Source organism: Brassica napus, chromosome C2 (assembly GCF_020379485.1).
Source record: "Brassica napus cultivar Da-Ae chromosome C2, Da-Ae, whole genome shotgun sequence".
NCBI lineage: Eukaryota > Viridiplantae > Streptophyta > Magnoliopsida > Brassicales > Brassicaceae > Brassica > Brassica napus.
Genome location: NC_063445.1, coordinates 46310182 through 46324007, shown reverse-complemented (window position 1 = coordinate 46324007; position 13826 = coordinate 46310182). Strand labels below are relative to the sequence as shown.

Here is a 13826-nt window from a genome sequence, read left to right as displayed (position 1 = left end):
TATTTCAAGATTTGTTTTGTTGTGTGTTGCCGTTTTAAAATATTAGTACTTTTCTCAAAATTAAGCTAAAATTACACTGTTTCAAAAAGTAGAAAAACCAATACTAAGTTTTATCTCAAAAAGCAATACTAAGATCCATTCATATTTTAAATATGATAAAGAAAAGGTCAATCAGATATGCTAATTAAACTGATCATGAGAAAGACATAAGAAGTATTTATCCTAGTCCTTGAAATGTATATATTATTTGGTTTCTAAATCACAAAAATAATTATACATATTATTTAGCTTTCAAACTATCGTTGTTTCTGACCTTATGAAATTTAAGCCGACTTTACTACTAACTCATTCTATGACGGTTGAAGATCTAGGTAAATTCACAAAGATTTCATGTTAGATTCCATTGTAAACAAAGTCGTTGAGTATGTGATCACTTGATTTTTAGAAATAACCCGAATGCAATTCGAGGTGGGTTTAACAAAATATTTTGTGTTTAGATAAAGCAGGATTTTATCCAGACATCGGTGCCAATAAAATAACTGTTAAGATTTGCACGTTAGTGTGTTCTTACATAAAAAATGTGTTTCACGTAACTCTAGAAACCAAAATCCAGCTCCATCATTGGTAGTCGATGATCAGTGCTCTAATTGTGACCAATCTATAGGTCCACGTTCTTGTGTTTAATCAAACAATAAACATCAATTTAAGTTGGGGAAGTAAAGAATGAAAAGGACAAACGAAGAAGGGATGAAGAAAGGACAAAGGTTTGTAGAAGAATTGCCAAACAAGCAACAACGTGGTCCTCTATGCCTCTCCCCACGCACCAACCAGTCAATACTCGACTGGTGTAACTTCTACGTTAACAATTAACTATTTTTCCTGGACTGGAAAATCATCAGCAAATTGATTTTTAAAAATCGTATTAGAAAATAATAGAGCGTGGTGAAGTGTGAACACAAGCACCTAGAAAGATCTGAGAGTCAATTCTTCTGGGTGACATGTGCAATGTGAACTGAACTGCATCAAGACGCGTTTAGGTTTATCGTTTAATTAAAATGCTTAGCTATCATCAATATCATGACCAAAATGTTTAATCAAAGATCTTCGAAAACACCACATTTTATTTATTCCAAGACTTGTCGGCAGTGTAGAAGAAGACTCTAGAAGATTTAGGTTGATTATTATGAATGACTATAAATAAGTATGAGGCTTATGCCATTCATTTAAAAGCAGATAAAGGAGCTTAAAGCATGTTTTTAAAAATCAAAATTGTTTGTATTATATGGAGGTTTGTAAAGCATGTTTTGAAGAAAACAAACCTGATTAAGATTGGCATTATGTTCATGTTCTTTTCCACTAGACCCTTTAGCGAAAGAAAGAAATTACGTTAAGAGTTCGCAATCTATTACTATAAAGAAGATTATTCCTTCTTTCTCATGCTGGTATGTCAGTAAATAGGACAAGGATGAATCGCCACGTGTCCTCTTCCCATAACTAATACTCTATTTTCGTTTAGGTTTCAGATGGGCTTTACATGAGTGGAGATTTTCTTGGTTTTAAATATAGTTATTTGGGCTTAGAACTAAGATAATCTTGGCCCGTTAAGAGCTTTCGCGCTTTGAAGACATGAAGTTGCTACTAATCATTTGTGATTCTTCTTCGCGGAGGTTTTACTGTCCCAATCACTCATTCAATTCTTATCACGCTTCCAAGACGGTGTATCTCTATCTATAAAAGGCGAAGGATTCATCCCTTGAGAATCATCCTTTTGAACGCCTCTCGGTTTCCGCCATTGTAGTAGGTGGATTCTCAGCCATTCTCTTTAATTTGATCTGTACGATCGAGCCTAGCATCAACAATCGGAGCCATAACAACCCTCGATTGGATCACCGGAACCCTGAACTCATCCCCTCCTTGGATCCACAAGTGGTTTCCGTCTTCTGTCGGGGCTGGCGATTGCTCCGGGAATAAAGTGAACGAATGAGACGGCAGAGAGAATAAGCTGAGGAAAAACTCAAGCTTTTGGAAAAGGATAGAAAACGGCGCAGACGGTGGGGATGTGAAAGCCGTAGGGATTTGTTGAAGACATATAGTGTGTGAGGCCTGATGTAATATTAGCTGAGGGAGAAGAAGACTGTGATGATCAGGATGATGATGTGTTATTGCAATGAGATAAGAACGAGGAAGTTTGATATCTGATGAAGTTATCAGCCTTTTTGTATATCAAGTATGGAAATAATTTTTTTTGATTATGTGATCACATGAATTCCCAACTAAAATAATTTTCACTAATAAAACGTAACTCTGTTCTTCTTAAAAATCTAGCGATTTTTCTGTTCCGAGATTTTGCTCACAAGACGTCGTTTCTGATGTACAAAGGGGAGGGTTGTGGTGGAGGAAGAGCTTCAGCTATTGAACAAGCCTAATCATGTATCGACACCAAGGAGGATGAGAATCAGTGTGAAAAAGCAGGCTATGGCCAGGTCCTGCATGAGCCCTTTCTGAAATTATTAAAGCATGAAGAAGGAGATGAATTGGAGGTTTCCCAGGGGACGGAGAGACTCGTCGTGGAGTATATATTATGATCCCAAACCAGGTGAATTTGTGGTTGGTGTTGTGGATCTGTGGTTTCTGGTAACGAGAACAAACTCGATGTGAGTATAGTTGCGGACATGTTGGGGACCATGTTGACGAAGGATAAAGTTCCATTGTACGACAAATAATTTGATTACTTTTTCTGTTATTTAAAGTGCGGTGCTGAAGAATTCTTGGTTCATGGTAAAATGGAGATTGTTAAGGATGATGGTGTTTAAGTTGTGTAGTTTCCAAGGCAAGGCATGCCTGTGGTGGAGATAGGTCTAATGATCTTTGCAGATGTTTTAGGGAGGACGTTGAGTGGAAGGTCTTTGCTTTCTTCTATACGCTACTTTAGGAGAATAGCTTGACACCAAGTGAGGTAGGACTCTTTCGGTTCCTTGATTTCAAGAACTGTTCTTGGTTGATGTATCAAGAAGATTCTAATGAAAAGTAGGTTGTTATGTGGCAGATCAAGCAGCTTAATGAGCCCACTGACGATAACTGAGTGGAATAATATATCTCATCAGAATTGAGGTAGACTTCACATGTTGCTTAGAGTTCATGCCATTTAAGTGGATTTAATAGTTAGTTTTTTGTTTAATCTCAGGGCTTGAGAGGTTCTATATAGTTGAAGGAAAAAGTAAGACAAGAGTTTCTTTTTCTGCTGACCCGCAGTAAGCTTTTTGGTTTCACTGTTTCTAGGATGGAAGCATGATAAAGGAAAACGTCCCTCAATTGAAGAGTTTCAGAGATAAAATGGAGTTGTCTTCAAAGTTGACGAACTCGAGATACAAGCCGGACAAAGCGAGAAGTTGCAAGGATGTGTTAAAAACTGGGTAGTAGTAAACTATGACAAGACAAATCATAAAAAAATTGGATGCTAAATGATGACGGAAAGACATATGGAATGAGGGAAGTCCATGATTGTGTGTGATAACAATAAAAAGTACAAAAGAATAAAGTTTGAGGTCATAAGGGATTTCACTAGGACCCCTTTTCATGATTTTCACTCTTAATACTATAGATTTTTATCTTTCAACATGAGGCATTAGATGTGTCAAGATGAGGGAAATGCAGCATTATGCGTAGAATAACCTTTCAAAGCATACATGAATGATGCTTTGACTTTCGGGAAGAATCATAATTTTTTTTCTTACGTCTAAACTGGCAGATATGAGTGTCAAAAGAATAGAAGATAATGCAGAAATAGTTAACCAACTACTTTTTAATGATCGTGATTGAAATTGAACTAAACAATATAACACGGTTTCTTATTTTCCGTCCACTGATATAAGGAAGAAGTAAACTTTTTGAATATCTACAAGGTGAGAGGCCAGTGGGGGCGTAAGTAGCATCGAGTAATCTTCTTATACAGAGGAAAAGCTTCGCTTATTATGAATAAGAAAGAAGAAAAAAAAACCCGAAGAGTCAGGTCTTTCAATTGAGATACGGTTTCCCGGTTTAAAAGATTTAAAGCAAACTTTGGGTGGTGTTTTTCTTTAAAAAAGAAAATTTGTTCTTTGGTTTTATTTGGTTTGCGTCTGATTCTATCTGTAATGTGGTGTTTTTTTTTTAAGATTTAAAGCAAACTTTGGGTGTTTTTTTCTAAAAAAAAAATTTGTTCTTTGGTTTTATTTGGTTTGCGTCTTATGAACTGGTGTGGAAACCAGCAATACATTTGTCGTTCAGGCATTTTTTTTACTCGATTTATTCTTTATTATAAAATAGTTTGATTATTCTTTATTATAAAATAGTTTGGTTTACTTATTAAAAATAAGCCGTTTAAACAATCAGTTTCAATCAAAAGCCATGTTTAGCAATTTCATTTCTCTTAATTATGTTGTAATTTTTTGTTAAACAATTATGTTGCAATTTGATCAATAATTTTTTTTAAAACCGTTTTCTACGCAACAATCTAGCTAAGAAAATTTTGGTTTCTTTGGTTAGTCTAATAAAAGAACTTTGGTACTCTATCAAACCAAATTATATAGCCGTAAATTTAGTTAGCCAAAATAATCTATTGTCGTTTGACATAGAAAATGTAAACAGACGATTTCTACAAAAATAAATAAATACTGTCTTTGAAAACAGATGCAAGAGAAATATGAACTCAATGACTCTAAATACATAACCAAGTTTTAAATAAGTTCCCGGAGCACTCTTGCTTCCATACATAACCCATAGATAAAGTTTACTAAACTGTCCACATAACCAATTAAAATTAACTTTTATCTTTAAAAGTTATTATAAATAAGATAAAAGTATTCAATGCATACAAAAAGTTTAATTAATTTTAATTTCACATTTCTCATCCTTCTTTAGTTTCCAAAATTGAAAATACAGCAAATACTGAGTTTTAATTATTTCAAAAGTTGGACTACACAATAAATAAATATAAAACAATACTAAATTAGCAATAATACTAAAAATTTATCATTTTTAATTATATAATTAAAATTTAGTGTTGACAACAGAATCATAATCACACTTAATTTAACATAAAAAAAATTTACGTACAATTATATTTTTTTATAAAATCAATCCATCAAATCATGTGCGCAGGACGAGTCTTCCCTGGTTAATATAATAAGAAAGAAAGAGAGAGAGTCGTATACACAATAATTAATTATGTACTAGTATTTTTAAGGATGGTTGAATATTGAATGTTGTGTGTGAACACGATAAATAACACAACAAAGACTATGACCTAGTATAAAGTAGGATAATATAAAGAGAGAGTGACATAACATTAAGTACATTTGGAGTAACTTCTGTGAATAACAAAATGATAAATTTTTATAGTATAAAATTCCTTTTTCACATTGAATATAATTTTGAATATAAAAGTTTGCATACCAGTGTACTTAATGGTTTTCAAAATATGAGAAAATATGTAAACAGAGAGAATACCTTATTATAAAAAACACATTAGTGTTAGAATATGCGTTGCCACTTTCTCATTTTTGCTAATGTTTCTGGGAACTTGCATTTTATTAGCTACATCTCTTCTATTTGATAACATTTCTGGGAACTTGCAGTTTCTACGCTACATCTCTTCTTTACATCTTCCTTGCTTGTTACGACGATAAACACCAATGTTTGGACATATGTCCGTCAAGCTGTACAGTTGGAGCAAAGCAATTCACAGGCAATGACAGCGTAAGCAGTCGTAGACTCATCTTTGTTAATCTTTAGCTGCAACTGAGCCCATTATTACCTGGCCCAACAACTTATTACCCGAGAAGGTATCCCATCTACCTATTTGTTTTGTACTTTGTGCACTTACTCGTAGCCCAACTTATAAGAAATTGGGTATCCAGCCCTTCTTTCTCGCACACTCGTTAGAGTTATAAATTAGGTCTTAAGATTAATTAAATGATTAAGAAAAACTATAGAAATGGCATTCCATTGGCAGTCTTTTTATTGGCTTTAAAGAAGAGTCAAGGGGTAGAAGAAGGGTAGTTTGGGTAGAAGAAACAACAATAATTGGGGTTTAGCAGATTCAAACCGGATTCCACACAAGTGTTATGAAATAATTTATTAAATATCGGTTAATCAACAACATGAAGGAGTGTTTTTTGTTTATAAATCTCAAGTAGTTTAATTGTCTGGTAAAAAGGTTTTCACTTGGTGAAACAAAAACATATGAGCGTAGTTGTTGGTGTCTAATGACCATTATATCCCTCATTTACGAAAGGGTAACTATGGTAAATAAAAAAAAGGAGGCGCCTTGGTGGGAGTTGGTGGTGATGCCAAATAAATAAGATACGCATCAAAGCATTTGCCTATTCTCACTCGCTCGAATCTCAGATCTCTCTCTCTCTCTCGTCTAGCGGAGTCTTCGAGATCATCATCACTTCTCTACCATGGCGTCCGCAAGCTTCGTCAAGCTAAACGCTCTCTCTTCTCCTCGGATCAGCCACCGCTCCTTCGCTCACCCCTCCGCCTCTCCTCCTCCTCCTCGTGTCTCCTTCGCGATCCGCGCCGGTGCTTACTCCGACGAACTCGTCAAAACCGCCGTGAGTATCCCTTCCCTCTCATGCGTACCGCCTTACTATTAGCTTTGTTTATCGCTCTCAATTGTTAGTTTTAGCTTTACACTGGATTCGAACTCTCTCTGATGATTCTTGATTATGATTATGATTATGATTCTTCCTCTGATTCGTGTATATATAGAAAACCATCGCATCCCCTGGGAGAGGTATACTAGCGATCGACGAGTCTAACGCGACTTGCGGGAAGAGGCTCGCTTCGATTGGGTTGGACAACACCGAGGAGAACCGTCAAGCCTACAGGCAGCTTCTGCTAACCACGCCCGGCCTCGGAGACTACATCTCCGGTGCCATTCTCTTCGAAGAGACTCTTTACCAGTCCACCAAAGACGGCAAGAAGTTTGTCGATTGCTTGAACGATGCCAAGATCGTCCCCGGGATCAAAGTGGACAAGGTTTCTTACACACTCTTTTCACTACAACAATTAACAAATGTAATCATTTGAGGTGTTGTTTCCTCACTGTCGTATGTTTTTTTTTGTACAGGGCTTGGTTCCCCTTCCTGGCTCCAACGAAGAGTCTTGGTGCCAAGGCTTGGATGGATTGGCTTCACGTTCCGCTGAGTACTACAAGCAAGGCGCTCGTTTCGCCAAGTGGTATGTCATTTCCCTCGGATTTTAGAGGCTATTAGACAATTTATTTGGAATTTTAATTGAATTTTTGTTTTTGTTTTTTTTTTTTTTGACAATTTTTGCAGCTATCTGATATGTATATTATAGATAATTTAGTAAGAATTTTAATAGCATTTGTTTTTAACATTTGTGACAATCTGATATGTATACTGACTCTTAAAATTTTGGGCTTTAGTCTCTAGATGTTTCATCTGGCTATGCCCTGGCCCTGCATATTCGTTGTGATGATTCTTTTTTTTTTTTGTTGATGGGTTTGGTTATTTGAGCATGTATATGTGTTTGTTGCAGGAGGACAGTTGTGAGTATTCCTTGCGGTCCTTCAGCACTAGCTGTCAAGGAAGCTGCGTGGGGGTTAGCTCGCTATGCAGCCATCTCTCAGGACAACGGGCTTGTGCCAATAGTGGAGCCAGAGATTCTTCTGGATGGTGACCACCCGATTGAGAGGACGCTTGAGGTTGCTGAGAAAGTGTGGTCTGAGGTGTTCTTCTACTTGGCGCAGAACAATGTTATGTTTGAGGGGATATTGTTGAAGCCCAGCATGGTTACACCAGGTGCTGAGCACAAGAACAAGGCCTCTCCCGAGACCGTCGCTGAGTACACGCTCACCATGCTCAAGAGGAGAGTTCCACCGGCTGTTCCAGGGATCATGTTTCTGTCTGGAGGACAGTCTGAGGCGGAGGCTACGTTGAACCTGAACGCCATGAACCAGAGCCCGAACCCGTGGCATGTGTCCTTCTCCTACGCGCGTGCCCTGCAGAACTCTGTGCTCAGGACGTGGCAAGGGAAACCCGAGAAGATCGAGGACTCGCAGAAGGCTCTATTGGTTAGGGCAAAGGCCAACTCACTGGCACAGCTCGGGAAATACTCAGCGGAGGGAGAGAATGAAGATGCCAAGAAAGGAATGTTCGTCAAGGGTTACACCTACTGATTTGTTTTAAATTTGGTCCCAACTTGAAGAGATCTTAATAAGGACCTTTGTTGTCTCTTTCTGAAGTTTTCTCCTTTTTTTGTTTTTGTTTTGGTTTTGTCTTTGTTCAAATCCATGAGAAAGAAACTCACAAAATGACGATGATATGTATGTGAGAAACTCTAAATCTATATTTCCTCAAGATTTCAAACTACTTACTGGTTAGTTAACACAGCAAGTACAGTCTGTAAGATGTGTGGTTAACCCCTTTGACAGGAGATCTCGCAGGCATAAGGAGAAGATTACGTTCTGTTTCTCGGACAACCTTTGTGTATAATAGATAAAGTTGACCACTTTGAGTTTTATGTTGACAACAAGCTCTCTCTCTCTCTCTCTCTCTCTCTCTCTCTGTCTCCCTCTAATATGTGTAAATATGTGGCAAGGCAGCATAGGCAAAGCTGAAAAGATAGGTTCTTAACAATGCAGCTTCACTATGAAATAACACACATTTCACAGGGGTCATTAGAGACTTGTTTTACATACCAACGGAACAAACTAAAACAACGAGATTAATGGTCCAATAACTTGAGAAGAATGGCCTGTTTCAGCAAAAAAAAAAAGAAGATATAATCAAGTTTGAAATCAGTTTACAAAAATAACAGCAAGCATAGATGCAAAAATGGAGACTTACGGGGCAACACGCATGAGATCTCATTCCCTGATGAAGCTCAGAGGCTAATATTAAAAGCTTCATGGGACGGTATTCACCTGTCTGAGACTGTCCTCTATTCTCTGCGTAGCATATAACTTCTCGCTCTCTCAGGTGCTCAAATGCCTGTTATGCCAACAATTTTAGATCACCATATTCAAACCATTACATCTCATCTGAGCTATACACTTACCCGCAGGCTGACATTTTGCGCGTAGTAATCCGAGGTTTGAAAAGAATCATGTATCGTCTTATACTCTGGAAACACACATGGAATCCCAAGTCATTTTCATAGTGGTGCAATCTGCAATTTTTCCCCAAGCTAAAGTAATAGATTACCTTTCATCACACTAATGAAGTTGTATAAGCTCTGCTCTTTCACTTCTAACCTCCTCATGCATACCAAAAGATATAGCTCCAGTATGGAACAATCTGCTCAACAGAGTTATTGCCAATCGATTTAATTATCTTCCCGAGGAAAATGTATAGGCAAAACCACAGCTTAGCAGAACATATTCTGTCAGTAAGTCGAGTGTCTAAATTCTTCTCTAGTTGGCTTATCGTACCTCTAACGGCTTCCAACTTTGGTTGCCTTTGCATACTTGAAAGTGCTGCTTTGCAGGTCTCAAGAGAGAGGATGCCAGATTCCAAATTCATTGAAGAAACAGCACGGAATCTAACATCAAAGAGATCGCCTCAACACAAAGAAAATCATATAATTTTAACAAGAAGAAGCTCATACTGTTAAATGAACGAAGTTACATAAACTTCAGCAAACTGTTGACAGTAGAATTTGCATTTAAAAATGTCCTCAGCATGTCTTTAAATCTCGTGTCTGATGTTATATTCTGCACATTAACTGGAAAGTATCAGCTCTTCAGAACAAGAACGACATCATTTAAAAGCTAAGAACGGTACAGTACTGATTGGACGTGGATATTAGAACCTTAATCTTTTCATTGAACTGAGAAACATATCCACTGGGGAAACTTGAGTCTGCTGGTAGAGATGGCAGGTGTTCCAATAAACTGGAAACATAATCCGATTAACAAAACAAGTTCATTGGAAGATAGTGTTTTGCTCATGACAGAAAAGAAGCTGCTCATTACCTGTCAACTTCTTCTCTAGATGGAGGAAGAAACAATATTTTTCTGTGTGAAAAGCGAGATCTCACCCTTTTCTCCAGAAGTTGGTCAGCGTCCTGTGGTGAGAGATTGTATATTATAAGATTTTGAACCACAGTAGGGTCAACAACTACCAAAGTCTGATACAGTTATAGAATGATAAATTTACAAGAAACAGCGAAGCCAGGCTCATACCAGTCGAGAACTAATACCGATGACAACAGCTTGTGATGTTACAGACTGCATAGCATCCAGCAAACTGTACAGCAACCGTTGCTTTCCCTATATATATATATATAACCAAATGAAAGGATGAGTGGAGAGAAAGTAACAACTTACAAGTCCTTATCTCACTAAAGGTTCTGCGCTACCACATAATCTTAGGGTGACCTCTATGTTACTAGGCGAAAAGTATAATTATCATAGGGGAAACAAGTTACAATACAAATAGCAAGCTAAAAGGATTCAGAATCCTTGCCTGTGCAAACATGTCAAAATTCATCAAGCACAAAGATGATTGTGTTATGTGCTAGTCCACATTCCATGAAAAATCTCTATCAGTTTGTCTGAGTTGAATATCAATATCAAGACAGCCAAAAGGCTCTTTGATGCCAACGGTAAATATTCTCACCGCAGCATGGCTATAATGAACTGCGAATTTTCATCAAAAGATGCCTGAAAATGCAAGAAAAGAAAAGAATGAAGCCAAATGTGACATTGGTTATTGGTTAAACAACTAAGAGCATACTGAACAGTTGGAGAGAACAACGCCATACCATTTTGGAGACGAGCAGGTGGTGTTCCATGCACAAGTGTCTAGCAATTTCGTAAAAAATCAACATAAGCCAGTGAATATCATCACCATTTAAATCTAACATGAAGTAAGACTATAAGTAAAACCCTTGTATGTGGTGATGCACAGAGCGAGAATAAACATCATTTCATTTCCCAACCCCAGAGTGAATACTTAAAGGAACCCATAGATAAAGTTTACTAAACTACCAGACCTTAGACGCACAATTATCATCACTATGCAAGAGTCCATTCAGTCTGATCTGCATCAACAAAAGCTGATCTAGTTAAAACAAGATGGAGATAAGATTATTCCCAAAGTAGATAAACCATATACTAAATCACACATACTACTGTGATTGAATCAGAAGAGAGAGAGTTTTTAATTTAGGGTTAAGCGAAATGAATCCAATTTGCGGAATTTTCAGACAGAAGTGAAAGCAATTGAAACCTGTAGTTGCTGTCTGAGGAAGCGGAAAGTGGTCTGAAGATGAAAGTATGATCGCAGAGCTTCCCGCGAATCAGATTTAGGGATTCCTCCGCCGGAGACTCTTTGCTCATCAGAAACTGGCGGGAAACTGACTCACCAGAGATGAAGTTTGTGGGCCGGTGATGGGCTGACCGTTCTCAAAACGAAGTCGTTTCAAATAAGTATTGACAGAAAAAGAGGAAGTGGATTGGGTTTATGATCCGTGATGGGGCTTAGTTCTAAGTACGACGTCGTTTTGAGACTGTGTGAAGTTTGCGACGGAAGTGTGTGTTAATAAAAAAAAAGGATTGGGTATTGTAAATATCTCGAGGCGAAGGAAACTCGAGCTGGAACTAGAACCAATCGTTTTCTGACGCTCTTGCAAGCAAACGAGAGGTCTGATTCTGGAGTTGAAGACAGAGAGAAGAGATGGGCAGCACAAGCACGAGCTCTGCTGCTCTAATCCACCATTTCCGCCTCACTAGTCCCGACATGTGTTCCCCTAGAAAGCGTCCCTACACTATGAGTTTCTGCAACTCTCGGACAGAAGCTGGACTCCGACACGGTTTGACGCAACGGGGTAGCAAAGGCTTAGGCCCGCTGGTTCGCGTGTCAGCTCTCGATGAAAATTCGAGCGATTCACCAACGGAAACTACTCCTAGCCTTGGCTCTGCTGTACAAGACCGACCAGGTATGTTAAAACTCACGTTTCTCGTTTTTCTATTGTCGGATGAATCAAGCCTTGTCATTTTGATATACTCTTCTTGAAATTGTTTTACACAGCTGTGGAAGAAGATGCATCCTTTGAGCAAGAAGAGAAAGCAAGTTCCATCTACGAGTTTCTGTATCCAGATAAAGAGGAGCTCCCTGATGACAAAGAGATGACTATATTCGATCACCTGGAGGAGCTCCGGGAGAGAATCTTCGTCTCTGTTTTGGCTGTGGGAGCTGCAATCATCGGATGCTTCGCCTTCTCCAAAGATCTAATCGTGTTTCTTGAAGCCCCTGTCAAAAATCAGGGTGTACGGTTTCTTCAGCTAGCTCCCGGCGAGTTTTTCTTCACAACTTTAAAGGTCAGAGACACTTGGACTCTATAGCTTGGCTTGCTAAAATGAACAAGAAAGATGATTTCTTTCTTTTTGTTTTGTTGCGGTGCAGGTCTCTGGTTATTGCGGGCTTCTACTAGGGAGTCCAGTGATTTTGTATGAGATCATAGCTTTTGTACTTCCTGGTCTGACACGAGCTGAGAGACGGTTTCTGGGGCCGATTGTGTTTGGTTCCTCCTTGCTGTTCTATGCTGGACTTGCTTTCTCCTACTGGGTGTTAACCCCTGCAGCCTTGAATTTCTTTGTGAATTACGCTGAAGGGGTGGTTGAATCTCTGTGGTCTATCGACCAGTATTTTGAGTTTGTGCTAGTTCTTATGTTCAGCACCGGCCTGTCTTTCCAGGTATGTGGCAGTGAGAATATATCAATATACATGTTCTTAAATATACATCTCTTCACCTGGAGGTTTGCTCGTTGTTGGTTTACAGGTTCCAGTAATTCAGTTACTCCTGGGGCAAGTAGGGGTGGTGTCGGGAGATCAAATGCTTTCAATATGGAGATATGTAGTGGTGGGTGCGGTGGTTGTTGCAGCTGTGGTCACGCCTTCGACAGACCCAGTCACTCAAATGCTCCTAGCAACGCCGCTTCTCGGGCTATACTTGGGTGGTGCGTGGATGGTCAAGCTCACAGGTCGGTGAGGAACTTGGCTGTTCAAAGACAAAATAAAATAATCATGTATCTTGTAGTGTATACCACTTTCCGTGCCAGAGACCACAGTTTGGTGCCTAAAGTGTTCATTTGAATCTTCACTTTCTTTGAATGTACATATTTAGCAACCAGAAATGGACAAAGAGGTTGAGGGGAGGGGTATTTTTAGGTGTGGTATATCAAATCAAAAACCAGAATTAGATGTTATTTTAGACTGAAACTTAACTAAACATGTCTAATTTCAGACTTTTTCAGATCATCGTACAAAAAAATTTACTTATTTGTGTAGATATATTCACATAGTTTTCTATTATAAAACAACAAAAACACTTCTTTGAAAAGAAGAATTACAATGTCATCGTCCAAATTTGCTATATTTTGTGTTGTTCCTGTTTCTTTTGTTAGTCTTCATGAAGGTATATCATTTAAGTTTAGGTTTTGTTCAATCATTTATCATTATAAACACTAGTGGTCGTTGCCCCCTAGTTATTTGTTTATTTTATTGTTGTGTTTTTATGTTATACTGATTGTGATATAAGTTATGGGTGGGCATATCGGTTTAGTTTCGGGTTCGGTTTGGTTTGGTTAATTTGGATTTTATAAAACTCAACCCAATTAAAACCAAAGTAGCTTTGGTTTGGGTTCGGTTTGGATTTAATTTGGTTCGGTTTAGTTCGGTTTGGTTTATATTTAGTTTGGTTTTCTTTAAAAATCTATGAAACAAAAAATAATTTAAAGCTCGATGACAAAACTCTTAACCACGTCAAAGGAAGAAATATATAATAAGCAAAGAGCAGACTATTTGTAATCT

At 38.0% G+C, this 13826-nt stretch overlaps 3 protein-coding genes across 3 annotated transcripts; 2 read left to right on the top strand and 1 right to left on the bottom strand.

Annotated features, from left to right (window-relative positions):
* The first annotated feature begins 6329 nt into the window (after positions 1-6329).
* On the top strand, positions 6330-8381 carry LOC106381931 (fructose-bisphosphate aldolase 3, chloroplastic). Its single transcript, XM_013821868.3, has 4 exons — positions 6330-6596; positions 6754-7023; positions 7115-7224; positions 7549-8381. The coding sequence occupies exons 1-4, from the start codon at positions 6444-6446 to the stop codon at positions 8186-8188; spliced, it is 1173 nt and encodes a 390-aa protein (XP_013677322.2). The 5' UTR covers positions 6330-6443; the 3' UTR covers positions 8189-8381.
* Positions 8246-11561, bottom strand: LOC106378536 (origin of replication complex subunit 4-like). Its single transcript, XM_048748273.1, has 11 exons — positions 11244-11561; positions 10777-11055; positions 10196-10675; positions 9986-10077; positions 9823-9904; positions 9639-9724; positions 9443-9552; positions 9216-9308; positions 9070-9134; positions 8859-9002; positions 8246-8766 (listed from the first exon to the last, which is right to left on the bottom strand). Exons 3-11 carry the CDS (start codon positions 10244-10246, stop codon positions 8737-8739), a joined length of 753 nt encoding a protein of 250 aa, XP_048604230.1. The 5' UTR covers positions 10247-10675; positions 10777-11055; positions 11244-11561; the 3' UTR covers positions 8246-8736.
* Positions 11477-13269, top strand: LOC106381932 (sec-independent protein translocase protein TATC, chloroplastic). The gene is made up of 4 exons (XM_013821869.3): positions 11477-11952; positions 12045-12334; positions 12420-12710; positions 12796-13269. The coding sequence occupies exons 1-4, from the start codon at positions 11691-11693 to the stop codon at positions 13003-13005; spliced, it is 1053 nt and encodes a 350-aa protein (XP_013677323.2). The 5' UTR covers positions 11477-11690; the 3' UTR covers positions 13006-13269.
* The last annotated feature ends 557 nt before the right edge of the window (positions 13270-13826 follow it).

What these genes read in the sequence shown, in the direction of transcription:
- LOC106381931 (XM_013821868.3), top strand. Translation starts at nt 6,444, where the DNA reads ATGGCGTCCGCAAGCTTCGTCAAGCTAAACGCTCTCTCTTCTCCTCGG. An exon ending in ACGAACTCGTCAAAACCGCC is followed by an intron (nt 6,597 to 6,753) that starts GTGAGTATCCCT and finishes GTGTATATATAG; the next exon opens with AAAACCATCGCATCCCCTGG. An exon ending in CCGGGATCAAAGTGGACAAG is followed by an intron (nt 7,024 to 7,114) that starts GTTTCTTACACA and finishes TTTTTTGTACAG; the next exon opens with GGCTTGGTTCCCCTTCCTGG.
- LOC106378536 (XM_048748273.1), bottom strand. Translation starts at nt 10,246, where the DNA reads ATGCAGTCTGTAACATCACAAGCTGTTGTCATCGGTATTAGTTCTCGA. An exon ending in AGTTCAATGAAAAGATTAAG is followed by an intron (nt 9,725 to 9,822) that starts GTTCTAATATCC and finishes GTTAATGTGCAG; the next exon opens with AATATAACATCAGACACGAG. An exon ending in CTTCATTAGTGTGATGAAAG is followed by an intron (nt 9,135 to 9,215) that starts GTAATCTATTAC and finishes GTGTGTTTCCAG; the next exon opens with AGTATAAGACGATACATGAT.
- LOC106381932 (XM_013821869.3), top strand. Translation starts at nt 11,691, where the DNA reads ATGGGCAGCACAAGCACGAGCTCTGCTGCTCTAATCCACCATTTCCGC. An exon ending in TGCTGTACAAGACCGACCAG is followed by an intron (nt 11,953 to 12,044) that starts GTATGTTAAAAC and finishes TGTTTTACACAG; the next exon opens with CTGTGGAAGAAGATGCATCC. An exon ending in TTTTCTTCACAACTTTAAAG is followed by an intron (nt 12,335 to 12,419) that starts GTCAGAGACACT and finishes GTTGCGGTGCAG; the next exon opens with GTCTCTGGTTATTGCGGGCT.